At 47.4% G+C, this 27,605-nt stretch overlaps 1 protein-coding gene across 7 annotated transcripts in view; it reads right to left on the reverse strand.

Moving 5' to 3' along the window:
• Nucleotides 1-306: 306 nt before the first annotated feature.
• DLGAP4 (DLG associated protein 4) overlaps nucleotides 307-27,605 on the reverse strand; it is a 256,546-nt gene continuing 229,247 nt past the window's right edge. For 3 of the 7 annotated variants that reach the window (XM_029070266.2, XM_029070268.2, XM_029070271.2), the window contains 6 exons: nucleotides 19,753-20,114; nucleotides 15,839-15,927; nucleotides 14,481-14,893; nucleotides 3,090-3,181; nucleotides 2,044-2,196; nucleotides 307-1,037 (listed from right to left, as the gene is read on the reverse strand). In XM_029070266.2, coding sequence (XP_028926099.1) covers nucleotides 819-1,037; nucleotides 2,044-2,196; nucleotides 3,090-3,181; nucleotides 14,481-14,893; nucleotides 15,839-15,927; nucleotides 19,753-20,114 — 1,328 coding nt within the window. In that variant the 3' untranslated portion in view covers nucleotides 307-818. Of the gene's footprint in view, nucleotides 1,049-1,968; nucleotides 2,197-3,089; nucleotides 3,182-14,480; nucleotides 14,894-15,838; nucleotides 15,928-16,164; nucleotides 16,245-19,752; nucleotides 20,115-27,605 lie in introns of those variants that run through there. The other 4 variants (XM_029070267.2, XM_029070269.2, XM_029070270.2 and 1 more) reach the window with 4 other exon arrangements.

Raw genomic sequence — 27,605 nt, forward strand, 5'->3', positions numbered from 1 at the left:
CTTCTGCTCCCATGTTTACATTCCAGCAATCTTTTCCAATCGACAAACGAAAACGGTGTGGTGCGTGTTTGTGCGCGCGTGCGCGGTGTGTGTGTGTGGTGTGTGTGTGTGTATCCATCCGCCCCCTCCCCACCCCTGGCTTGGGTTTCCGCCCACCCCCCCCCAGCCAAAAGGAAAATCAATTTCCAGACTTGCCCAATACTGGAACCCTTGGAACGAGCGATTGGCGTATGAGCCTTGTGGGAGAGAGGTTCTCGGTCAAAAGAAAGAGAACCATGTGGGAAAGAGGAGCAAGGAAGGAAGGCGGAGAAAGAAAACTGAAGGATGAGAAGAGAAAACCAAGGGGAATGGGAGAGACCGGGGGGAGAAAGAGAGGAGTCCGGGAGCTCATGCAGCATGGCAAGTGCTCAATGCTTCGTCTCTGTCGCCGTCTTCTTGTAAACAAGCTCATCGTGGCTCAGGAGATAAGAACGGGTAGAAAGATTGCAGTGTCAGAGACAGGGAGTTGCAGGAGTCCGTCTGTTCTTGTCTGTGTGGCAACACCACCACCCTTGAGAGAAAACAGTGTTTTCCATTTTCGTGATCTTAAATCTTCATTATTTAAAGCCGGGAGGGGAAAAAAACCAAAAAAAAAAACCAAAAAAAGGCCGAATTTAGAGCCCTTTGATTGATCATTTTTTTTTTTTTAAAGTTGGCTCAAAGTCTCTAGACAGAATAATGACACTAAGGTTTTGAGAGAACTTTTTTTTTTGTTTGATTTCTGTTTTAATGACTTAAAAACGGAGGGCGTTGGTTTCCTTCCTTCCTCTCTCCTTCGCTCAGAGCCGGGTCTGGGCCTCCGGGACGTAGATCTCGATGCTGTCCGCGCTCTCCGTGGCCGAGTTCTGCCGGACCGAGGCCGCCCGCTTGGCGGCCATGAGGCGCTTGCGAGCTTCTTGCCGCTGCTTGTCCACGGAGTCGGAGGCCTTGTCCCGGTTCAGAGCCGTTTTGGGCTTGGCCGGCTTCTTTGGCACGGGAGGGGGTGGTTTCTTCTCTTCCTTTAGCGAGACAGTAAGAAGAAAACAAAAATAAAATAAAAATGCACATACGCGTACTCTCCCCCTTCCCGAACTGCTCCAGCCACCGAAGCCCTTCCACCCGAGAGGAACCGGGCATAAGCAAACACACAAGACAGCCATCTCTACGATGCACAACGGGAATGGTGAGCATATGTATGGACAACAGAAAAAAAAAAAGACTCGGCACGGGGAAGGCAGCCAACAGCTTCCACCCGGGAGGGAGGGTTGAGTAGCAGCATGGCGCGGCGGACAGAGCACAGGCTTGGGAGTCAGACGGTCATGGGTTCTAATCCCAGCTCTGCCACCTGTCTGCTGCGTGACCTTGGGCAAGTCACTTCACTTCTCTAAGCCTCAGTTACCTCATCTGTAAAATGGGGATCGAGACTGTAGGCCCCACATAAGTCGGGGACTGGGTCCACCCCAATTTGCTTGTATCCACCCCAGTGCTTAGTACAGTGCCTGGCACATAGTAAGCACTTCATCACCACCATAATTGTTATTATTATTATTTTCTTGGGGTTGGGCCAGTGAGAGAGAGGGGCCTGTCCTCTCTGCTCCCACCACCCTTTTCCAGGCCCAAGGCAGCTGCACAGTAGTGACTGAGGTCTACAGCCACTCACATGCATAAGGGGCCGGGGGCAGGGCGCTTGGCATCTCAGGCGGGCGACCTCCGGGGAGGGTGCCCGCTTGGGCTGGCCGGCGCGGGGAAGGGGAAGACAGGCCGATTCTGGAACGTGTCAGATGGCCTCGCTGATGGACAAACGGCGTGGATCACGAGAGATGGCACCAAAAAGGATGGGAGTGCGCACGCTAGGATGAGGGGTGGGGGAAAAGCATGGATTTGGAAAACAAAAATGGGTCTGCAAGGTCCTATCTTAAAACACTTAGAACTGAGCCAAGCTGCACTGACCGATGGTAGAAAGTGTTATTTCCGACTAGGTATTTGTCACTGGATTTCAGCCCCTCGGAACTGCTCCATGCTCACCTTCTTCTCAGGGGTTTCCACCAGCTGCCAGTTGTTGGCCTTAAGGTGGTATAATTCATCAAACTTCATGCTGATGTCTTCGATGGACAGCTGCAAGAGATCCCAAAACCCAGCAAGGTCCTGGGCTGTGGGTCTGGGATTAGCATTAGGGTTCTGCGGGTCAAAGGGAGATAGAGGTAAATTAGAATCCAGACTCTGGCTGCTTTGGCCGGCTGGGCCCAGTTCTCACCGCTCTGGAGGTCAAGGAAAGCAATGAGAGGAACCCAGAAGCTGCTGTGTTTCCCCCCAAATGGAAGAATACCCCCCTGGATCCCAGCAGTGAAGGCGATAGGGTTACTTCGTCTCTGGGAAGTACCAGAGAAGCGGAAGAGGATACCCACGGGCTGTCTGGACCTGGGCTTTGGAACACAAGGTACCCCAAGGACAGATAAGCCCTGGCTTCGTCATCCCAACTCCCACATTCCGATGCAGACAACAGGCCGCTTCTCTGAACCCAACCGCTTGGAGAACTTCAAGAGTAAGGGGTTGGAAACGCTGGTCTCCAGAAGTACTAACAGCATCGGGTGATTTGCTCTCAAGAACCACAAAAACCTTCTTCTAAGGCAACAAAGAAAGTTTTCCGTGCGCTTAAAAAACCCAAAACGTACTGGGGAAGTAGAACCCAAGGTGCTCTGTAGTGAAAATATTCTTGCAGTCCCCAGGGAAGATGCTTCCAGAAATGCTCAAAGACCGATAAACCCCTTTTCTAAAGCAGAGGATTCAAGCTTGTTACTGAGTCAAGTTGGACATTTCCACCTGGACTTACACTTCAAATATAGAATACAGCATGTGCCTCTGAAAGACTACATCTCTGGAGAAATGAAAGGGTTTTGGGCATTATAGATGTCAAAACCATCTTTGAGATTCCTTAAAGAGTGCTTCTAGTCCCACAGAGCAAAACTGTCCGGTAATGTGCTCCCAGCGACCTAAGAAACTAGCGGTCATTGGCTCTCCCTTCTGATGTTGAGGTAGAAGGTGTCTCCTGGTGCTTGAGAATTCAGACTTACCAAGTTTTGCTCACAGAGACCCCGGAACTGCTGGAATTTCTGGGACATCAATAGCTGGGCGCTGCCAACGGCACTGAGGACTTTTCCTAAGACTGAGAACATGGGGCAGAAGGGAGAGGACATATTAAGTGGAATTAAGGCTCACCAAAAAGACACAATTGGAGGTGAATGAGGCACTTTACTACGCTTGTCTTGAAAGCAATATTCTATTCCTTGCCTTTTTTGCTCATAGCGAATTAATATGGTAGCAATGAACTTGATCAGTTAGGAAAAAAAAAATCCTCTCCCAACCTCCTTCACCTGAATTTTAGTCTTCTCAGGCCCAATGCCTATGGCAAACAATAATGTGAATTTTTAGGGTGCACCCCACTGTGAAAGGACATACCTTCTACCCTTTACCTCAGCACTTATATCTACCTGTAAACACAATTATTCATTTTGGCCACTCTCTCATCAATGGCATTTATTGCGTGCTTACTGTGTGCAGAGAGCACTATACTACGCACTAAATATGTCTGTAAATATATTTTGAGTGTGAGCTCCTTGAAGGCAGGGAATGTGTCACTTCTTAATTCCACACTGCACTGAGAAGCAGTGTGGACTAGTGGAAAGAACATGGGCTGGGGAGGCAGAGGACTTGAGTTCTAATCCTGGCTCTGCCAATTGCTTGCTGCGTGACCTTGGACAAGTCACTTCTCTATGCCTCCGTTTCTTCAACTGTAAAATGCGGATTAAAAATAGCATCTCCCTCGTATTTAAGACTGTGAGCCCCATGTGGGACAGGGACTGTCCATGACCTAATTAAGCTGTACCTACCCCAGTGCTTAAACAGTGCTTGGCACAGAGTAAGTGCTTAACGAATACCATAAAAAAGAGGGTGCTCAACAAATACTACTTCTATTTACTATTTTCCAAGCTTTCCTGCACCATAGTTTTCTTCCCTGGGTTGGACTCTATCTTAGCCTGATGATGGTATTATTCTTTCCTTCATTAACTTCCTCTCACAAGATGTTTGCCGTCTCTTCAGCACATTCAGAAATCCTTAGTTTCATTCCAGCTCTCTGCATCTGAAGACATTACCTTCTTCAAAAGAGCTTATCTATACCATTATCTGTGGACTCCTCCCCACCCCGCCTCCTCCTCTCCAAGAATCTGCTTCTCTTTCACTTTTCTTACTCCAATCTCCAACCCCACTTTCACCCATTTGCTCCAAGTCCCCCCCTACCTTAACCTTTGTCCTGATCATCACCATGTCAGGTCATTTGCTGCATTCTTAAGAGACTGCCCCACATCCCATCTATTTGTTCTAGCTGACAACCATTTTAATCTTTCCCTTCAATCCAATCAGTCGTATTTACTGAGCGCTTACTGTTTTAAGTGCTTGGAGAGTACGATATAACAGAGTTGGTAGATAAGTTACCTGCCCAAAAGGAGCCCACAGTCTAGAGGGGACGAGAGACATGAAAATAAATTACAGAAATGTACTCAGATATTGTGGGCCCAGGGTAGGGTGAATATCGAGTGTTTAAAGGGAGACACTTTAAAGGGAGACACTGTCTCAGACAGACGGGAGAGGGAGTAGGGGAAATAGGTTTAGTTGGGAAAAGCCTCTTGGAGATGTGATTTTAATAAAGCTGGGGAGAGTGACGGTCTGTCAGACATGAAGGGGGAGGGAGTTTCAGGCCAGAGGCAGCAGGACGGTGAGTCAAGATAGAAGAGACTGAGGTACAATGAGTAGGCTGCCGTTAGAAGAGTGAAGTGCGCATGCTGGGCTAGAGTAGGAAATCAGTGAGGTAAGATAGGAAGCGGCAAGGGGATTGAGTGTTTTAAAGGCAATGGTAAGGAATTTCTGCCTCATAGAGAAATGGAAGGGCAGCCACTGGAGGTTTTTGAAGAGTGAGGAAACATGGACTGAATATTTCCTTAGAAAAATGGTCGGGCAGCAGAGTGAGATATGGACTGGAGTGGGGAGAGGGAGGAGGCAGTGAGGTCAGTGAGGAGGCCGATGCAGTAGTCAAGTTGGGAAAGGGTAAGTGCTTGGATCGGCAGAGTACCAGTTGGGATGGAGAGGAGAGGGTGGATTTCAGCGATGACGACAGATCCAACAGGATTCGGCGACAGATGGAATATGTGGGTTGAATGCGAGAAATGAGTTGAGGATAAGGCCAAGATTACAGGCTTGCGAGACAGAGGACGGTGGCGCTGTCTACAGTAATGGGAAAGTCGGGGGGGAGACAGGGTTTGCGCGGAAAGATGAGTCCCTTCACCTCTAACTTTATCGAATCCACATCTGCGGGGTCATCGCTAATTCCTGACTTCCTTTAGGTAATAACTGTGGTATCTGTTAAGCGCTGACTCTGTGTCAACCACTCCACCAGGCACTGGGGTAGATACAAAGCCATCAGATCAACCCTAGTCCCCGTCCCACACGGGCTGACAGTCTTAGAGAAGCAGCGTGGCTCAGTGGAACGAGCACGGGCTTAGGAGTCAGAGGACATGGGTTCTAATCCCGGCTCCGCCACCAGTCCTAGCTGTGTGACTGTGGGCAAGTCACTTCACTTCTCGGTGCCTCAGTGACCTCTTCTGGAAAACAGGGATTAAGACTGCGAGCCTCACATGGGACAGCCTGATTAGAAGCAGCGTGGCTCGGTGGAAGGAGCACGGGCTTGGGAGTCAGAGGTCACGGGTTTGAATCCCGGCTCTGCCACTTAGCTGCGTGACTGTGGGCAAGTCGCTTCACTGTGCCTCAGTTCCCTCATCTGGAAAATGGGGATTAAGACTGTGAGCCTCACGTGCGACAACCTCATTACCCTGTGTCTCCCCCAGCGCTTAGAACAGGGTAAGCGCCGAACAAACACCGACGTTATCATTACCATCATCGAGAGGGTCTTTAATTCAACACCCAGTCGGTAGCATCCGCTGAGTGTTTACTCCGAGCAGGGCGCTGTACGGGGGCGTCTGGGAGAGCATTACCCAACCGCGCTGTTCACACATGCTCTAGAGAAGAGGGCTGGAGGAGGAGGGGATATCGGGAGTCAACTCTGCAAGCCAAGGAACGAAAGAGATCCCACTTCTCTTCCTCTCCCACTTCTGGAGCAGGCCGACCGGGTCAAAATGGGACCAGGAGGCGGCAGCAAAGAGCAGCTTTTCCTCTCACTCGCCACACTAAAGTCACCAGAAGGGCTGATTCCACCCCAAACTTGCCCCCCCCACGTTCACTTACACCCCGGTAGCCCCACGCCTCCCTGCCCTCCAATTTGCCTGGCAAGTGCCGTGCACCTGGGACCGCCCAGCGGTCTCCCTGTGGCCCGCTGGGACTACTCATGTGGGACAACCTGATGATCCTGTATCTACCCCAGCGCTTAGAACAGTGCTCTGCACATAGTAAGCGCTTAACAAATACCAACATTATTAGTATTATCATTACTAGTAGCGTGGCTCAGTGGAAAGAGCCCGGGTTTGGGAGTCAGAGGTCGTGGCTTCTAATCCCCGCTCCGCCGCCTGTCGGCTGTGTGACTTTGGGCGAGTCACTTAACTTCTCTGGGCCTCAGTTCCCTCATCTGTAAAATGTAATAATGTTATTTGTTAAGCGCTTACTATGTGCAGAGCACTGTTCTAAGCTCTGGGGTAGATACAGGGGAATCAGGTTGTCCCACGTGAGGCTGACAGTCTCAATCCCCATTTTACAGATGAGGTAACTGAGGCACAGAGAAGTTAAGTGACTTGCCCACAGTCACACGGCTGCCAAGTGGCAGAGCCGGGATCCGAACCCATGACTTCTGACTCCCTAGCCTGGGCTCTTTCCACTGAACCAAGCTGCTTCTCATCGAAGCATCTATTAAGTCTGTGAGCCCCAAGTGGGACGACCTGATCACCTTGTACCTCCCCCCAGTGCTTAGAACAGTGTTTTGCACATAGTAAGAACTTAACAAATGCCATTATTATTATTATTACTAGTATTGCCTACATTCATTTATTCAGTATTATTTACTGAGCACTTACTGTGTGCAAAGCACCACACTAAGCGCTTGTTAAGCGCTTGGGAGGGTACAAATATTACTGAATGCTGATCGCCCCACTCCAGTCTCTCTCGACTGTAAGCTCGTTATGGGCAGGGAATGTGTCTGTTATACTCTCCCAAGCACTTAGTACAGTGTTCTGTACACAGTAAGTATTCAATAAATAAGATTGACCGATTGATTATAGAACACTGGAGTAAGTGCTTGGGAGAGTAAAACAGATCACTAGACGTGAACCCTGCCCTCAAGGAATTTATAACGCAGCAAGGAAGGCAGAAATGAAAATACATTAGAGATAGGCAGAAGCGATAGAATGCAAAGATATGTACATAAGAGCTGTGGAAAGGAGGGAGCGGGAGAGGGATTCTCGGGTGATTACCCATCGCCCCGTCAGTAAGGTGGAGCGGGGGCACGCCCCAGGGCTCCTTTCTGATCCTGACTGGGTTGGTCTCGGAAGTGGAGGAGGTCTTGGGGCTTGGTATCGGCTGGGCAAACCCAAGCCACGCCTGCCTGTACCCCCGCCCGCAGAGGTAACGCAGTAAGGAAAGGACAGAGACAAAGGGAAGAGGGCAGAAAAATGAGTCTTTCCCCTAGGAGAGAATGGATTTTCCTATTTAGATAGCTAAGAAATCTGAAGCTTCTGTAGAAGCACACTTGACTTTGGACAAGTCACTTCTCTGGACCTCGGTTTCCTCATCTGTAAAATGGGGATTAAGACTGTGAGCCCCATGAGGGACACGGGCTGCGTCCAACCTGATTAGCTTGGATCTACCCTGGTGGTTAGAACGGTGCCTGGCATAGTAACATAGTAAGCTCTTAACAGATATCATTTTTTTTTTAAAAAAAAAAGAAAAGAGGAGGAGAATTGAGAAATGAAAATGGTTGCCTTACAACTCCGTTGATGTTATCCATTTTGTAATTTTAAGACAGGGCTCAGAACAAATAAGCAAGCTCTGAAGATGCAGAATCAGATAGGAAGGGCGAGACTTTGCCGAGAAGCAAAATAAAAAGGTAGTCGCTGATGGCATGGTTTAGATAACACTTATCCGTACACCTAAGTATATTTAATAAGTACAGTCGGGAAGGTGATAAGAGCGGGAGAAGAAATCACTTGCTATGTCACCTCAAGTGTAAAATTCTCACACGTTCCACTTAGACTGGTAGTTGAAAGTTTTTAACTGAGACTTACGATCTCTAGATAAGGTAAGTCCCCTTGTAAGGGTAGGAGAGGTGATCCACTGATTGGTAACTGTATCAGTGGTCACAGGTGGCTTCTGCCTCAACCCCTCAGCACTTGTGTACATATCTGTCATTTATTCATTTATATAAATGGCCCTGTCCCCCTCTAGACCGTAAGCCCCTTGTGTCTGCCAACTCTGTTGTATTGTACTCTCTAAAGCCCTTAGTAAGTGCTCTGCCTATAGTTAGTGCTCAATGATTTCTTTTTCCATGGTATTCGTTAAGCGCTTGCTGTTTGTCAAACACCGTTCTAAGCGCTGGGGAAGATACAAGTTAATTAAGCCGGAGAGAGGCCCTGTCCCACATGGGCAGTGTAGATACCACTGATTGACCGAGGGAAGTAGGTCAAAGTGTCTCAATCTCAATTCTAAGGAGAGGAGAGGATGGAAGGAGTTGCTCATTAGAATGTAAACCCCCTGAGGGGTGTGTCTTGTTGCTGTTGCATTCTCCCAAGGGGTTAATACAGTGCTCTGCACATGGTAGCACAGAGAGCACTTGGAACAATGCGGCCTACTGGAAAGAGCACGGGCCTGGGAGTCAGACGATCTGGGTTTTAATCCTGGCTCTGCCACGTTCCTGCTGCGTAACCCTGGGCAAGTCACTTAATTTCTCGGTACTTCAGTTTCCTCAACTGTAAAATGGGGATTCAATACCTGTTCCCCTTCCTACTCAGACTTGGGACTGTGTCCGACCTGATTATCTTGTGTCTACCCCACAGCTTAGAACAATGCTTGCCACAAAGTAAGGGGTTAACAAATACCATTATTATTATTATTATTATGGTAGGTGCACGACAAATATCACTGATTGGCCAGAAAAGCGCTTACAAAATTACTATAAAAAAGGTGTGTGTGGCCCATACTCTGTTCTAACAATAGCTTTAGAAGTGGCCTGCTGACAAAACATCTTGGGAAAAGGATAGTGTGAAGAGCAACTCCCCGTCCCAGAAGGTCTAGCCTCAGGGGTGGCAGCGGATCCCCCCGAGTAACACTGCTCTAGAGAAGCAGCACAGCTCAGTGGAAAGAGCACAGGCTTGGGAGTCAGAGGTCATGGGTTCGAATCCCGACTCTGCCACTTGGCAGCTGTGTGACTGTGGGCAAGTCACTTAACTTCTCTGTGCCTCAGTTACCTGTAAAATGGGGATTAAGACCGTCAGTCTCACGTGGGACAACCTGATTACCCTGTATCTCCCCCAGCACTTAGAACAGTGCTCTGCACATAGTAAGTGCTTAACAAATACCAACATTATTATTATTAAAGTGGGGGGATGTGGTGTCCTGATCGAAGAGAGGCTGAGGGAAAGTTCTGAGAGTGTGAGAGAGAGTATGTGTTTAAACAAGGGCATTTGTTAAGCGCTTACTATATATCAGACACTGTACAAAGCCCTGGGGTAGATATAAGTTAATCAGGTTGGACACAACCCATGTCCCAAGTGGGGGGGGGGTCATAATCTTAATCCCCATTTTAAAGAGGAGGTAACCGAGGCAGAGAAGTGACTTGCCCAAGGTCACCCTGCAGAAAGTGGTGGAGAAACCAGGTCCTTCTGACTTCCAGGCCCATGGTCTTTTCACTAGGCTATGCTAGCTTCCCAAGAGCCACAGAGCACAATGCTGTGGCTGTTCGACACCCATCCCCATCCCAGCCCCCTCTAGCCCCAAAGCTATTTCTCAATTCCCCACCATCCGCTGGCTCCATCCACCTTCCCATCTTTTCTCTGTGTGTCTCCCTCCATGGACACACTGACTAGAGTCTACAGAGAACCCAGGTCCAACATCCACAGACTTAAATATTTGCCAATCGATGGATTTCAACTACACTAATTCAATTAGAGTTTCCACTGGGGGGATTAGAGCCAAGAGCCTATTAATTTCCAAGAAGGACGCATTTGGATCTGATGACATTAGACAGGAAAACCAGGAGCACCTTCCCAATTCCCAAGGGAATATATCAAGCCCAAGGTTGCTCTCTTTACTATTACGGTCCTAATGGCTTGGATTTAGAAATCTCCACTTCATAAAAACTCCCATGTGACTCCCACAACTTGTCAAGGTTAAATAACTGAGCCTCGACTGCCGGTCTTTTGGGGAAAGCTCGTCTAGTGTTTGCTTTTCTCTTGCCCAGCACTGGGGCTAAGGGACGGGGAGAGAGATCATCAGCCCCTCTTCTTGCTCCTGCCGGAACTAGTCCCAGAACGCCAACGGGGGGAGGGGGAAGTGGGGGAAGATGAACCCTAAACCAACATTTCCTGTTACCTTGGGCAAGTCACTTAACTTCTCTGTGCCTCAGTTTCCTCAAGTGTAAAATAGGGGTTAAGGCTGCGAGCCCCAAGTGGGACAGGGACTGCATCCAACTCAATTATCTTGTATCTACCCTAGCGTTTAGTACAGTGTCTGGCTGCCTTAAGTGCTTATGAAATACCACAATTAGTTTTATTATTATTATTATTACCCAGGGCAATGCAGGGCAGGAAGGAAGGAAAGCCAGAATCGATCACTGGTATTTATCAACCAATGGTGTTTACCATTCATTCAATCGTATTTATTGAGAGCTTACTGTGTGCAGGGCACGATACTGATGTGTGCAGAGCACTGTATTAAGCACTTTGGAGAGTTCAGTACAACAGAATTGGTTGGTAGCCCGATGCTGACTTGGAATGGAAACTGGAGGGTCAGGTGGTGGGAACCTGCGATTTTCTTGAATTGATCATGATGGGACTTTCTCACTGCAACAGGGGCAGGGAAGGAAGTTCCGAAAGGCACGATGGCAACAGCCAAGAACGACGTGTTACCATTGCTGTTGTTCTTCTCAAAACTCCAGCTGCCTTCACTCTCTGACTCCCTATCCTGGGCCAAGGTTTCCAGTCTCTTCTGCTCCAGTAGGGTCTATTTCCTGCGCAAGAGGGGGAAGCAACGTGGCCCAGGTCATAGAGCAGGGGCCTGGGATTCAGAAGTACTGGGTTCTAATCCTAGCTCTGTCACATGTCTGCTGTGTGGCCGTGCAGTAAGTCACTTTACTTCCTCTGGGCCTCAGTTCCCTCTTCTGGAAAATGGGAATTAAGATCGTGAGCCCCACATGGGACATGGACTGAGTCCAACCTGATTAACTTGTATCTACCCCTGCGCTTAGTATACCGTCTGGCACAGTATAAGTGCTTACCAAATATCATTTAAAAAGAAAAAAAGCAGCCCATTCAGTCCCCTCCTCGTTCCCCTTTTCTGTCTCCTAAAGCCTGGATGTGATGAAATTGTCTTGTATATTTAACAGCCTTGCAAATCTTATCTCAGTCCCTAAAACCTTTCCCCTGGGAGGGATCGAAATGGCCAAAGAAAGGAAAACTGGCGTTCTGGATGTCAAGCCTGGGATAAATCAAATACCTCCTGGGAGAGTGGCTCATTTGGAGAGTGGATTTAACAATCTACTCGGAATCTATGGTGACTCACAATCTGCATAATGGGCCTGACTACAACTGCAGGTTTCAACCGATTAATTTTGTTGCGTAGGTCCATGTATAAATTGAATCTCCAAGAGAAAAGGCCCGGTTTTAAAGATAAAAATCAGTCTTGAATTCAGCAGGCAAAATATAGTAAATAATTAACCAGAGGGAAAAAAAATTGATAAATTTGATAGCCTTACACTGACCTTTCCTAGCTAACTCCCACCATGCATTAGCAAACAACTCCACACAGCTTTGATAAGGAAGAAACATCCTATGGCGAAAATCAGATTAAACCCAACAAATGCACAGGATCCCAAAAGAAAGCAGGTTTCAACTGCAGAGATCTTATAGGGATAATGAAGTACCCCCACTGTTTTCCAAAAGGCAAATAGCAGCGTGGCCCAGTGGATAGAGCATGGACCTGGGAGTCAGAAGGACCTGGGTTCTAATCCCGATTCACTACTTGTCTGCTGTGTGACCTTGGGTAAGCCATTTCACTTCTCTGGGCCTCAATTCCCTCATCTATAAAATGGGGATTTAAGACTATGAGCCCCATGTGGACTGTCTAACCTGGTTAATTTGTAACCACCCTACTGCTCAGTAATAATAATAATGTTGGTATTTGTTAAGCGCTTACTATGTGCCGAGCACTGTTCTAAGCACTGGGGTAGACACAGGGGAATCAGGCTGTCCCACGTGGGGCTCACAGTCTTAATCCCCATTTTGCACATGAGGTAACCGAGGCACCGAGAAGTTAAGTGACTTGCCCAAAGTCACACAGCTGACAAGTGGCCGAGCCGGGATTCAAACCCATGACCTCTGACTCCAAAGCCCGTGCTCTTTCCACTGAGCCACGCTGCAGTACAGTGCCTGGCATGTAATAAGCACTTATCAAAAACCACAAAAAAAGGAGAGTGGCGATCTCCTTTAACACAGGCTGAATGGGTACTTCCTGCCTATGACACAGTGGGCTGGAGACTGGGTTTCAAAAGGGTTGGGGGGAGCAAAGAGGAAGTTGGGCAGCACCCCGACTGGTCTTGCCCATTTGTGGTCTGAGAAGGGCTGGTAGAAGGAGGCGATTGAATGGAGTGGGTTGGATTAATCTTTGTTTCCTGTTTACATTTATTTATATTAATGTCTGTCTCTCCCTCTAGATCGTAAACTCACCGTAGGCAGGAAATGTGTCTATTTATTGTTGTATTGTATTTTCCCGAGCACTTAGTACAGTGCTCAGCACACAGCAAGCTCTCAGTAAATTCGACTGAATTAATGTATCCAAAAATGATCTTCCCCAGAGTAGCCCCGCATCTGATCCTTTTTAGCCACTCTCTTGTACTGTTCTCTCCCAAGCGATTAATCCCGTGCTCCGCACATAGTAAGCGCTCAGTAAATAGCATTGCCAGGAGGTCCTGGCAATATGGGACCGGAAGAGGGCCCTGAAGTAAAGCTGGCCCTTAGGGTCTGAGATTGTGCATCACTAGGATTTGAGGCAGCTCCTTCTCATTTGCCTGACCTTCTTTTTCTGCCAAATGGGGTTGCTACAATGGAGTCCCCGACGTAAGGAAAGACAAAGGGAGACCCCTGCCTCCTGCTCCTACTGCTCCAACAAATAAATATATGACAGCTATGTATATATGCGCAGCGAGGCTGGGAGGGTGGGAAAGAACAGAGGGAGCAAGTCAGGGCGAAGCAGAAGGGAGAAGGAGAAGAGGAGAGGGGACTTAGTCTGGGAAGGCCTCTTGGAGGAGATGTGCCTTCAATAAGACTTTGAAGGTGGGGGGGGGGAGAGTAAGCATAGGTTAATTGTAGGATAAATGAGAGGAACACCCCAGATATCTGAATGAGGCCACTCGGTTACAATCACACTGAAAAGAGAAGCATCTCTATTTAACCCCTGCAGCAGCGTGACAGAGTGGAGAGAGAGTGAACCGAGAGTGGAGTGTCTCTCCACTCTGCCAGACAGTGGAGAGACAGCATAACTTCTTGTAAAAGAGCAGAAGCCTCCGTGAGGGAAGGCCTGCTAGACACCAGGCTTCCTTGTGTCCGACCTGGTTACCTTGGATCGACTCCAACGCTTTACAAATACCACTATGACTGTTGTTCCTATTATCACTAGTGGGGATCGGAGAAAGAGAAGAGGATTAGCAGAGTCTGGAGAAGTAGTGTGGCCTACTGGAAAGAGCCTGGGCCTGGGAGTCAGAGGACCTGGGCTGCAATCCCGGCTCCGCCACCTGCTTGCTAGCCTGGGGCAAGTCACTCCACTTCTCTGTGTCTCAGTTTCCTCATCAGTAAAAAGGGGATTAAATCCCCTTCCCTGTTTAACTTGTATCTACCCAAATGCGCTTGGCACAGAGTAAGCGCTTACTCCCCTCTAGATTGTGAGCTTGTTGTGTCTGATGTTATAGTGTTATACTGCAGTCTCCCAATCGCTGAGAACAGTGCTTTGCACGCAGTAAGTGCTCAATAAATACGACTGAATGAATGAATCCACATCATTACTATTGCTATATCATTGCTGTCGTTAAGGGCGGTGGGGGTGTGGAGAAGCCGCAGCTCGCCAAGCCTAAGATAGATGCCAAGCCCAGTAGATCCTCCCAACGGAAAGCACGTCATTATTTTTAATCGCAAGCACGATTAATAACGTTCATAATAATAACAAATCATCATTCCTACATCGAGCAGCCCCTTCAAACCTACCTTCTTCAGAGAGATTGTTCTCTTTGGTCTCCTTGTCCATCTGACAGCACCACCCCTCTAACCTTTCCGTCTCGGCCTGGAGCAGCTTCAGAAACCAGTACCCGTCTCGCCTGCAGGCCCCCGGCTGGGACGGTTCCAAAGAGGAGCTGGACGAAGACTCCAGCCACGGGTCGGGCGGGGGGAGCGAGGAAGGCTCCAGGGCTGGGTCCGAGTTGTCTCCATAGGAGAGGTTTCTTGTGATCTGGGAGGCCTTGGCGGGCTGCCGGGAACCGATGTCGAGGCCGACGGAATTGTGGCGGGGGGGACAGTCGGAAAGGCTTCTCTCAGAGGATTTACAACTGGAGTCGTTGGGCTCCTGGGGATCGGAATCGGGGTCCTGTTTGGAGGACATGTTGTGGGAGGGGCCGCTGTTCCTACAGAGCAAGGGGAGAGAACCGGCCATCACCGGGAGCCCAGAGTCGGGGCTGGAGGAGTACACCGCCACATATATGCGGGACACAATGCGATGCATCTGTTTACCATGCCTGCAGCTCAACTTCACTCCTCCCCGCAAACCCCCTCTCCCTTCCCTCCACACACACACACACACACAGACACACAGAATTATAAGGTTGCCTGCTTACTGCGATAGGCCACTGGGACTTAATGATCGATGTGCGATTGTACGACATCTTCCCGGCAATTTTTAAATCGAAGCTCTCTGAAAGGCTGCTTAGCTTTACAGAGCAAGGTGCTTTTTTCACGAGCACAGGACCATCGGGTTCTCATTTCCCACCCTGTACCCCACCCTCCCCAAGCTTCTGGTTAAATAGGAAAAGGAAAGAAAGGAGGCAGAGTTAAACGGCAAGTGGATTGAGGGGAAGGGGAGAGGAAGGAGGAGGAAGAAGGAAAGCAGAAGGAGGCGGAAAGGGGGATTTGGAGAAGGAGCTCTTAGTCCAGTGCTCGGCACAAAGTAAGAGCTTAACGAATACCACTGATGGATCGACTGAATGAAGGAGGGAGGGGGAAGAAGAAAAACAGAAGAAGGGAGAAAGGGCGAGTTGGAGGAGCAGTGTTCAGTACAGTGCTCGGCACAGAGTAAGAGCTCGACGAATGCTACTGAAGGATCGACTGAATGAAGGAGGAGGTGGAAGAAGAAAAACAGGAGGGAGAAAATGAGAGTTGGAGAAGCAGTGTTTAGTACAGTGCTCGGCACAGAGTAAGAGCTCGACGAATACTACCGATGGATTGATTGAGTAAAGGAGGGGAAGGGGAAAAAGAAGGGAGGAGAAAAGTGACGGAAGGAGGAGGAAGGAGAAAGAGGAAGGAAGAAGAAGAAACGAGAGAGAAGGAAGAAGTAGCCTCTATCTTGGACTTACCGCCACTCGTCCTCTACCTGTACCCCGATGGACTGGAATTTGGTAGCGGGAGATGGCTCTTCTTTTGGCACTGGCTGAATGCAGTCAACCTTATTAACAACGACAACAAAAAAAAAATACACAAAAACAAAAACAAAAAAACAAACACAAGAACTTGCTGCTGGAATTCACATTAGTAGAACACGAAGAAGAGTTGAGCAGACAGACAGACGGACACAGAGGGCATGCAAGACGCAGCACGTGGACTCAGAGGCCGGACGGGGAAGCACGGCACTCCTCGCACAAGAGAGCAGGGGGTTGGGGGGTGGGTTATTGGCTGTCCCTACTCTGAAGAGGGTGGCATCGGATCGCTCTTTTTGGGTCCGTTGTCTTCAGAGAGTTGGGAGCCGTTCCTCCTAGTCCTCTCCTTTACAGATATTAGAGAGAAAAAAACAAAAAAACAAAAAAACAAAAACAAAAAAAACAAAGCCACAATGGTTACCACCAGGCACGGCTGAAGCTAGCCGGGGAGGGCTCTTCCCGGAAAAGGGTCGGAGAGGACTTCCCTCCCCCTGAGGTTCGCAGCCTGGGGAGGAAGGTTTAAAGGGCTGAAAGGTGGGTTCCATCCTAAAGCGGGAATCTACACAGAACACTCCTCACAGACTTCACGGGAGGGAACGTCTCTGCAAAACTTTTGGGAGAATTGAGGGGGAAAAAATATCGTCAACAGGCAAAGCCATCTTGGAACCTCTGACGTCTGGCACACCATAGGAAGCGAATCCCACGGAGGATCTGAGAAGAACTTTCTCTCCGGCAGCCAGGATCTAGAAAACTGAGGGGAAAGGTGGCATCTCTCAGATGTCACGGCTGCCAGTCTCTGCTTGAGTGAAGGCGAAGGGACCAAAGGAAGGAGGCGGATGAAAGCCAAACTGGTTAGGTCTACGTCGGAAGCAGACAGAGTTTCCAGTCAGCTCGGTGGCTGAGGAGTAAACTGCAGCGCTCGAAGGCCAAAAAACCCAAAACCAACAACCTAAAGGCACTCGGAGCCATTAAGGGCACGAGGTGAAAGTATTCACCAGCCTAGGCCGAGAGAAACTAAAAGTACTCGGAGCCATCAAGTGCACAAGGTGAAAATATTCACCGGGCTCATAGCTTGGGCTGAACCAAAGAGCCTTTTAAAATTTCACGTAAAATGCCTCTCTGGGGATATTCGAGGTGTTCAGCTGGAGAGAAAATCAAGGACTGGAGCTGTTCTTGGAGAGAGTATTTTCAATAATATAAACAAGATTGAAGAAAAGTACCACCACCAAGCACACTCGCCCGGCCGAGAGGTTGAGAAGGACATACAGTGCGGCAAAGTCAGAAGTGAAAGGATCTGTTTGCAGGTGGGCTCTGGCTGTTCTGAATTTCCCTATCGGTTTCCACTTTTCACGGCATTATCAGTTCATTCCCTTACACGGTTGTGTCTGAAACAGCGAATATAAGAATCAATTTATGAGCGTTACCGACAAACCCACTGTTCTTCCTTCCCAAACTCAAGCTCAGACCTCTACAGTGGCGGTCCAGAAGGGGTTTTTGCCTCCGGCTACGGGTCCCTGTGGGGGTCACTGATTGCTTCGATGGTGTTCCTGGACAGCTCTAAGTAGCCTCCCCTGCCCTTGTTATTTAACCCTGTCCCTCCCTCGCTCCCTGTTTCTCCCAACTTTCCCCATTTGGAAGTTTGGGGCCACCTGTCACTCTGAGCTGGCCCTGCCGACCTCCCTGTCCTACCTTGTTTTGCTTCATCTTCCCACTCTCAAGATCAACACCCCCAACCCCAGCCCCACCGCACCGCCGGAACAAGACGGCGCTTTCGGAGCTCTGTCGCCTAGTTGCGGACATTGTTTAAGAACTCAGCCGTCACCAGCCTCTCCTCCTTCATGCCCCATCTTGCACCGCCCACCAATCAGCCCACCCACACCTCCGCCCTCCACCCCACCTCCCAACTCCCCTCTGTAGTTTTCTGGAGTTGGAAAATTTCAATAATCCAAGCTTTTCAAGTGACTCGCGGTAGAAAACATGGATGGAACCATTCTTCTCCTTACCAATGGCTCCAGTATAAAAAACCATTGAATAAAAAACCATTGACTCTACATCCTTTAGATTTTAAACTCGCTGTGGGCAGCGATTGTGTCTGTATATTGTTATATCGTACTCTCCCAAATGCTTACTACAGTGCTCTGCACGCAGTAAACACTCAATAAATCTGAATGAACTGACTCCAACTGCGGTGTACGAATCCAACTGGCTGGCACAATTGCATTCATGTGGCCCAGGACTGAGTTGGGAAGGATTAAGCCAAATTCCCCCACTTCCCTTTAGCCAAATTTTTTTCCAGGGCTTAAGGCTGTTTCCAAGCAAGGCCTGCACCAAACTTTGATGGCTCCTTGTGGGCAGAGAATGTGTCTACTGACTCTGTTATGTTAGCCTTGCCCTTGTGCTTAGTACAGTGCACTGCACAGAGTAGACACTCTAATATGATCGACTGACATGAAAGAGATACTCAGGATTAAAAAAAACTGTCAGTATGGGCTACAAAGTATTGCAGTTACACAAAAGGTTGATGACTCCCTCTCTTATGTGAGTTCTACTATTGGGGCAGAGAAAGCCACAGTTTTACACTGGTTCAAACCCTCTTGTAGGTTTTTGTTTTATGGTAATTCAGTGCTTACTACAGGCACCATACTTAGCTCTGGGGTTGGGCACTGTCATGCCCACATGGGGTTTGCAGCCTTACTCCCCATTTTAGAGGTGAGGCAACCCAGGCACAGAGAAGAGAAGCGACTTGCCCAAGGCCATCCGGCAGACAAATGAAGCCAGGATTAAAACCCAGGTCCTCTGATTCCCAGGCCCGTGCTCTATCCACTAGGCCACAATGCTTCCCTGGGTCCCTCCAGAGCGCCCAGAGGAAAAGCAGGTCTGCCCGCTGGCACTTCACGGTTCTCAGCGACGCCCAAAGTGGGGAGGTGCTGGGCAGAAAGTCCTGCAGAGGCTTCCCATGGGAAATAGGCGGTTTGGGACTTGCAGGGAATGTATGTTTGTTATATTGTACTCCCCCAACCGCTTAGTACAGTGCTCTGCACACAGTAAAGCTGAATGAATGAATGGATGGGACAGCTAAGCCAGAAGAGATAATGAACGTATCCGTCTCATTCCCACAACCCTGCACATGAGTCACTTCCAAACTCTCCCTTAATTTTGAAGCAAAGGAGAAGAATAAGGGATGCCTGTCCGTGAAAAATAGAGTCACCCGTGTTTAGGAGTGTTCGTGCGCCTGGTGCACCTACCCACCTACCTGTCCTTGAAGCCTAGCTCAGTAATAAAGCCTTCCAAAACCAACTGGCCCCACTGCAGTGTTTGAAATGCTTTTTTAGGAGCCTTCTGAAATACTCTTTCTACAGAAATCCCAGTTGCACGAACCCTGGACCCCGAGGTGGATTCAGCGCCATCCCCGTCCAGTGGTTCCACCCAGCTCTACCGGCCTCCAGATAGTCTCACCTGTCCTCCTCGGATCAGAAAACGGTCAGTCAGAAGTACTTACAGGTTGGCAAGGAAAAGATCGTTTGGACGGACAGTGGACGGGCAAACATGGAAAAGATGGCCGCGGCGTGCAACTACATTTACCAGGAAACCCACTCCAGGCAAAGCGCCTTGAGTCCGTGTCTTCCGAAAGAGGCGGTGAAAGGAATTGGTTGGAAATCAAGGACGAGACCATTTTCTATGGCTTTTCAGCTGAACCCGTGAGGCAAAACTAGGGCCACCGACCAGGTTAATCCCGCCACCCAAATCCCTTGGCCTGTTTGAGCGGGTTCTGCTGCTAACATAATTGCACGCACGCGCAGAGTGTGGAAAGTGTAGACTTTCTGAAGGACACAGAGTACAAAAGGAGTCCATACTTGTATTCCTATAGACGAGAGTTTCCTTTTGGGGAGGTTTTCGGCCTGGGGCTCCTCGCTGGTCAACGTTCCTTTGTCGCTCTTCAAAGTTGCATTTTTCTGGGGGAGCTCAGGGGCTTGTCGGACCTGGGCCACCACGCTTCCGCGGGTCCCGCTGGGGGGCCGGGTGCTGTCCAAACTGTCAGATGAATTGCTCAGGCCTGACTGGCTGTTGACCTCGCTCTTGTGGTCCTGGCTATCCAGATAGGTGTCCTGGGCAGACTCGGTGCTGCTCTGCACGGTGACCGAAATGAACGGCTTGGAGGTGGTCCGGGGAGGGACGGGCGGTGGAGTCTTTTTATATGCCACTAGGCATGATGAACCTGCAGGCGTGGAGAGGGCAGAAGGGAAACAAGAATAAAAGCACTTGAGTGACCGATGGTATTTATTGGGCACTTCCTGTGTGCAAAAATCCATCAATCGATGGTCTTTATTGAGCGCTTACTACGTGCATAGCACTCTTCTGAGTACCTGAGAGACTACAACACAAGAAAACAAGCTGACAGTTTCCCTGCCCACAATGAGTTCACAGAGACCTGTTCTAGGTGCTTGGGAGAGTACAATACAGAGTTGGTAAACATGTTCCCTGCCCACAAGGAGCTTATGGTCTAGAAAGAGAGGCAGACATTAATGTAAATAACTGTGGTATTTGTTAAGTGCTTATGTGCTTGGGCCCTGTACTAAGTGCTGGGGTAGATACAAGATATTCAGGTCTCACATGGGCCTCACAGTTTCAACAGGAGGGAGAACAGATATCGAATCCCCATTTTGCGGATGCGGAAACCGAGACACAGAGAAGTGATTTTCCCAAGGTCACACAAACAGATAAGTGGCAGAGCCAGGATTGGAACCCAGGTCCTCTGAGTCCTAGGCCCATGCTCTTTCCCCTGGGCCATACTGCTTCTCTACAATGTTTATATAACGTCATTTTTACCATCTCATTGGTGGCATTTTTTTTATGGTATCTGTTCCCTGCTCACAACAAGCTTACAGGCTAGAGAGAGTCTAGAGTGCTTGGAAAAGTAGCACAAACAACTGTCACACAGAGCGAGTACAGCTGGGACGAAGGACAAATGGTGGTCTTCAGGAGGAGCCCAGAACCAGGGGAGAAAGCTCTGGTGATCTATAAGTCCTAATATTAGCAAGGTAACAGTGAGACTCCCACCCAAGACCCAAGCAGTGCAGTTAGAGGAGTTTATATGTCCCAGGAGCTTGCCTCATTTGAATTTTGAAAAGTCTAATTGACGCTAATAACTTTCTGGGGAGGTAAATAAGGGACAAGTATATCATTTTCACAAACAGGAAATGTCAGCCCAGACAGGTGAATGGACCTAACTGGGGTGATTGTGGATTTGGGATTCGTTTGGGAGGAGAGGGGGAGGACACTAAAATCCTAGACATCTGGATTTGTGCTAGGCCAGTCCAGTCCAGCGAGCTCAGGAAGTCTGGGCCAGGGCAAAAGAGACTCTATCCACATCAGACTGCCTCTCTGGAAGTCATGACAACAGTCCCGGGAAAGGCCCGCCTTTTCCTATGCCCAAATAAACTCCGTCTGAGGACATGTGGGTCTATTTGCTCCTTTGCAATCAGGTGCTCTGCCATTTCCCTAAGCTCACACACTCATTTCTACTTTATATAATGTGCAGGAATGAATCTAATACCGATCCCCTTCATTTGGTTAATACATGAGAAGCTGGAAGGGGCAAAAAGATGGTGTCTAGATTGAGGAGAAAAGGAAAAAAAAGAGTGAAAGGCACATGTACTTTTGCTAACTGAAAGGAGGGTGGACAAAACCTTCTTTGGTCAGTTTACAGCAGTGGGCAGTGGATCAGGAGAACTGCCTATGAGTAAGGGGATCAGCTGGCCCAATTTGGGTGAGGCAGTTCTGGAATTCAGGGTTTGTCAGGCTGCCCACTTTAGTGTTTCAAAGGAAATTTTCATGTCACAAACTTAGAGGGGATACTGAAATACACTAAAAATACACACACAGACACAGGCCAGCTGAGAGACACATGCATCTCAGCTGTTGGAAGGTGCGATATAGGGAGGGGCTTAGAGAAGTGCATACATCTCCCTCCCTACAAGAAAGGGTGGGAAGAAAGAAGTCCTTTTAAGCTGGGGGATGGGGCATTGCAGAATGGGGTCCGGAAGGAAGAGGAAGAAGAGGGGACAAGAGCAGCCTGTGCTAGCTGGACCAGTGGGGTCCAGGCTCAAGTGTTTTTGTTGGCCCCAAAGGCAACCCAGTAATGGGGAGGGAGAAAAGGGAAATGTCCAGGAGTCCTGCTTCCCCCACCCCCTCTTTTCAGACCCCTACACCGAGACTCCCAATTGCCCAGGAACACCTTGTTATGATAGTTTTTAAAGTATATCGAGGACAACTTTCCTTGTTCAGAGAGTTAAAGACGTCAATTAAGGCAGATGCCCTTCACGTTTTGATTTTTCCGAAACGAAAGGACCAGGTAATTGAGGATCTAAAGGTGGTTAGAAACCTTGGAGAAAACGATCCCAAGATGACAGTATTCAAGGTGGTAAGAAAAGTGAGCTGAGAAGTAAGCATTTCAAAGAGAACGAGTTGAGGGACAGCACATTTAAACAGGCCTTGGGCACTCTAAATTTCCTTTCTTTCCATGTGGTCTTTCCTAAGAAGCAAAGAAGTTCTAGAAAACTGGCTGTTCTTCAAATAAACAGTTCTGTAGGGACAGGAATAAACTATACAAGTGACTAGGGAGGATAAGAATGGTAACAAGAAGTCATGTTTAAACCCATGACTCTACAGAGATCTGAAGACCAAATAGAAGAGCTACAAAAAAGGAGAAAACAGTCCAGACCACTTAAGAGGCACTTATGAAAATATCTATAAATTATATATTATACTCTTATTTATATTGAAATGAGCTTCCCCCTCTAGACTGTAAGCTCACTGTGGGCAGGGAACGTGTCTATTAACTCTGTTCTATTGTACTAGCTCAAACACTTAGAAGAGTGCCCTGCTCAGAGTGAGTGCTTAATAAAAACCATTAATGATGATAATGATTATAATAAAGAAACAGCACAATTAGGAAGGGCCTGGACCAGAATCTCAAAAGTGAGAAGAGACTCGGTGTTCAAGAAACATAAAAGGTAACCATTAATCAGCCATATTTATTAAGCGCTTACTGTGTGCAGATCACTCTACTAAGCGCTTGGGAGAGAACAAAATAACAGAGACGTTCCCTGCCCACAAAGAGAGAGGTTGGGGACACACACATATTAACATATTGTACTTTCCAGGTGCTTAGTACAGTGCTCTGCACACAGTAAGCGCTCAAATACGATTGAATGAATGTGAGTCAACAAAAAAAAAAAATAGCCAGTTTGATTAGGCCACCCGGGAAGAACAAAGAAAGGACTGCCTCACCCACCACAATATAGAGTTGGGAGAGCTAATAACAGATCAGTGTTTAGAATAGTGTTTGGCACATAGTAAGCGCTTAACAAATACCATCATGATTTTTATTATGACAAAAAGGAAGAGTCTTCAAATTTTTTCTCTCTCATAAAGATCTGCAAGTGTCCCATGTGCAGGCAGAATGGAAAATCAACCGGGAATAAGATAAGAAACAGTTGAAGCATGCCTAAAATACTACTGGCCCTTGATCATATGTATCTTAGGTAGGCATTTAAGGAACTGACTGGTATTGTTTTTGACAACTCAAGTGAAGACAAAAGAAGTCCTTGAAGATTGGAAAGGGGTGATTAGCTCTCCAAGCGAAAAAGGTTGATCCTGATAATTATAAACTTCTGGGGTTAACACTGATATCTAGAAGATCACAGACCAAATCAAATACTCAATTTGAAGCCTTCGAGCAGAGCGAGGGTACGAGGAGGAAAGTGATACAGCTTTTTTTTTTTTTTTAAAAAAAGGACCAATCGTACTAAACTCATTGAATTCTCTTCCAGAAAAGAACACAAAGAACCTATTAAACAATGGAACTGACTACTAAATAAGGTTATAAGATTGCTGTCATTAGAGATCTTTGTATTAAAAGAAAAACCAACCACCTGCCCTAGACAATTTGGGTACTGCCCTTCCCAGAGGCTGGGCCTGGAGGGCTTGGTAACTAGAATTCTACAATGGCATCTTTAAAGACTCTATCAAATGATAACCCCGCGCATCTTTAAAGACTCTATCAAATGATAACCCCACGCATCTTTAAAGACTCTATCAAATGATAACCCCACCGTGTTCACTCAGTCACATTTATTGAGCGCTTACTGTGTGCAGAGCCATGTCCAGTTCACAACCCCAAGCATAGTGAAAACAGATGGATTAAATTATGGATCTAGAACAGTCCCATTATGGAGGAGAGTCTCAAATTTTTCCACTCAGGGAAGTTGAGATGATCATTTTTCCAGGGATCATAGTCCAATTGGATTCCAGATGCTTTTTAGGCACAATCACTCTTCTCGCCTCTGAATCTACATCCTATTTTCAGAAGTGAGTACAGATGGAGCACTTATCCCTGACCACAGAGGTAATCAAGCGGGAGAAGGTACACCAGAGACAAGGCTTACTTTAAATTCAAAGTGAGGAGACTGGAATCGTAACTTCTGACATCCAATCCACCCAAATGCTAATTAAGCAGAAGTCAGTCTTAGCTACCCTAGAATCAAGCATATGGCTCTGGGCTTTAGATTAGATTTTTACTGTGATACCAGCTGACCAGAGACTATCTGATGGCTACCATCTTGGACAATAGCCAGCGGCTTCCAGATGTACACAGAATTAGGTGTGAATACATTTTGGTGGAAGCAAGGTTTTCCTAGCACCCGACAAATGACCACGTTAATACCACGCATTAACATTTGCGGACTCACCGAAGTACCACTTGGTAGTTACAAATATAAAAATGGATGGCCCAAGAGGTCATTCGCTACTTTCAGTGTCTTCCGAAAAAATGATTTCACTCAGTAAGATGAAAACCATGTGCAAGGCAGAACTCCCAGGATTTTTTTGCTAAAAGGGCAACACCCACTTACTTCTTCAAATGGCATTAACCTTGGTGTTTTTTCCCCTCCACAAAGATTGAACCCTTGGGAGCAGAGTCACTTTAGAATGCCAGAAAGCAGCCAGCTGTTCAGCCGAGACCACTACTTGCTTATCAATCTGTCAGTCCAAACTGCCGTGTTCAGCAGTCGGCAATCTCTGTACTGTTAAATTCAAGTCTAGAATGATCAAGGCAAAGACAATTCTGGGCCAAGGGTGGAGCTTCGCTGTTGTATTACATCTTTCAACCCCTACCCACCCTTCCAGCCCTCTGGAATGGAAAATACCCAGTCTGCCCACTTGTTGGCTAACAAAGTAATGACTGGGCAAGGGAATAGAGGGAAGGGATTCACCCAACCCCTCCAGGTTTATAAATATTATTTTTTGCCACCTCAACAGCAGACAGAGAAAACTGTGGGAGAGGGAGCAGACTGGGGTACCATTCAGTGGCAGCAATGCTAGACTCCCAGTACAAAGTGTGTTAAAAATCTATCTAATTTCACCCAATGGCCAGCTAAGTACCCATCGTCAGCCCCTCTAGACTGTAAGATCACCGTAAGCAGTGAACAGGTCTGCCAATCCTGTTGTATTGTACTCTCCTGTATGCTTAATACAGTATTGTATAGTAAGTGAGCAATAAATACAACTGATGATGGCGAAAGATGGGAAGTAGTAATAATAATGATAATGATGGTATTTGGTAATCGCTTACTATGTGCCAGGCGCCATACTAAGTACTGGGGTGGACACAAGCAAATCGAGTTGGACACGGTCCCTGTCCTGCGTTGGGCTCGCAGTCTCAATCTCCATTTTACAGATGAGGTAACTGAGGCACAGAGATGTGAAGTGACTAGCCCAAGGTCACACAGTAGAGGCACTAAGTTGTATAACCTGCCCATCTGCCTCACAATGTTTCCCTTCCTCCCACCACCTGCCCTAATGGCACTATTAAAGAAAATGACAAAGACAAATGGTTCTCTAATGGAACACCAGAGTTGCTCAGATGAATATATCCACTTATGTACATATGTGTAATTTATTTGGTAAATATATCCACTTATGTACATATCTGTAACTTATTTACAGTAATGTCTGCCTCCCCCTCTAGACTGTAAGCTCACTTGGGCAGGGAATGTGTCTCTTATATTGTCAGTCAATCGTATTTATTGAGGACTTACTATATGCAGAGCACTGTATTAAACACTTGGGAGAGTACAATAAAACAACAGATAAACACTGCAGTACAATATTGTACTCTCCCAAGCGCTTAGTACAGTACTCTGCACACCATAAGCGCTCAATAAATACGACTGACTGACTCCAGGAACGCTACAGCCCCAAGACACTTTTCTGTTACTAATCCAGCAGGGGAAATTTAAAGAGGCTGATGCCACTGCTGTTCTGGACTGGGGAGAGTCCTTACTCTAAAGTAGCAGCTTCCTGAAATCACTGACTGCCCTCTGAAACACTGTAGCTAGAGACATGATAGGGTAAGGGGGGGGCATGGGGTACTAGATTCGGCAACCTGGACCCCTTTAGACTTCAAGGTGCCATCAAGAAGGGGGCTGCCAAGTGGAGGGGGTCGAATGTGTAGAAAACCTCTGGGAGTCATTAATGTTCGTAATTAAGATTCCCACAGGAATAAATACCCTAGTGAGGAGCGAAACATCCAATTACTGTACTCCCTTCTAACTGCCCTCCTCACCCCCCAACTAGAAGCATCCCCCTAGGGTCTTTTTTTCCCCCCTAACAGAAAAACCAGTTGCCCGAGGGAATGACCTTTCATGATTTGATATGTGATTTTCTTAAAACAGGGTCTAAACTGAGGTTTGAAAAATCCTCTGGCAAAGTGTGGTCCTATTTCCAAAATGTTTTAAAAAACACATTTTTAATATATGATATTAATAACTGTGGTATTTGTTAAGTGCTTACTATGTGCCAGGCACTATACATTTACTAATTATTTTATTTCTGTAAAAATTTTCAGAATTTAAACCTCCCACTGTGTAATTAAAATGACACTTCTGCATATTCCCCCAAACAGCAGCAAACAGCCATCTGTGTGAATACTGTTACCTAGTGGATACAAACTATACTATTTTGCCAGTTTCTACTTGACTGCATACAAATTCAGTCCTTGGAGCAGGGGTTCATAACCTCAACAGTCCTAAAACCACTAATACAGATATGTAATGCCCAATGTTGCCTTTGGGAGGATTAAAGAATAGGCAGGGGAGGCATGGGATAGGATGTATGTTCAGAAATGTCACCTTCAGTTTGTTCATTCAATCGTACTTATTTAAGCGCTCACTGTGTGCAAAACACTGTACTATGTGCTTCAGTTGCCTAATCTTGCACGGGCAGCATTTCTAAAGTTTCTAGTTTTAAAGGTTTTTAACCCCATACAAATCTTAGGAGTAGTACATTCCATGTGCAATATATTCAGTTTTTCAAATAAATCAACTCTCATGCAACCAATATGGTCTACACATCTATACGGTATCTTCAAATGGGGCTGGACAACATTGATGATGTATTGTATTTTCCCAAGCTTTGAAGCCAGTGCTCCGCACACACCAAGTGCTCAATAAATATCACTGATTGATGATTTCCTGCTTGACATCGGGAGTCAAAAAAAGATTTCTTGGTAGCGGTACGGTTGGCAGTTCTGCCATCCATTTACTGTGAGACTTTAGCCTGTTTTAGATCACTTTCCTTCGATTTCTTCTGTACAATAAACACTTACACCTTGCCCCATCCCCGCCAGAGTAGAAGAGGATTTGAGTAC

This window comes from Ornithorhynchus anatinus, chromosome 8 (genome assembly GCF_004115215.2).
Source record: "Ornithorhynchus anatinus isolate Pmale09 chromosome 8, mOrnAna1.pri.v4, whole genome shotgun sequence".
Lineage (NCBI taxonomy): Eukaryota > Metazoa > Chordata > Mammalia > Monotremata > Ornithorhynchidae > Ornithorhynchus > Ornithorhynchus anatinus.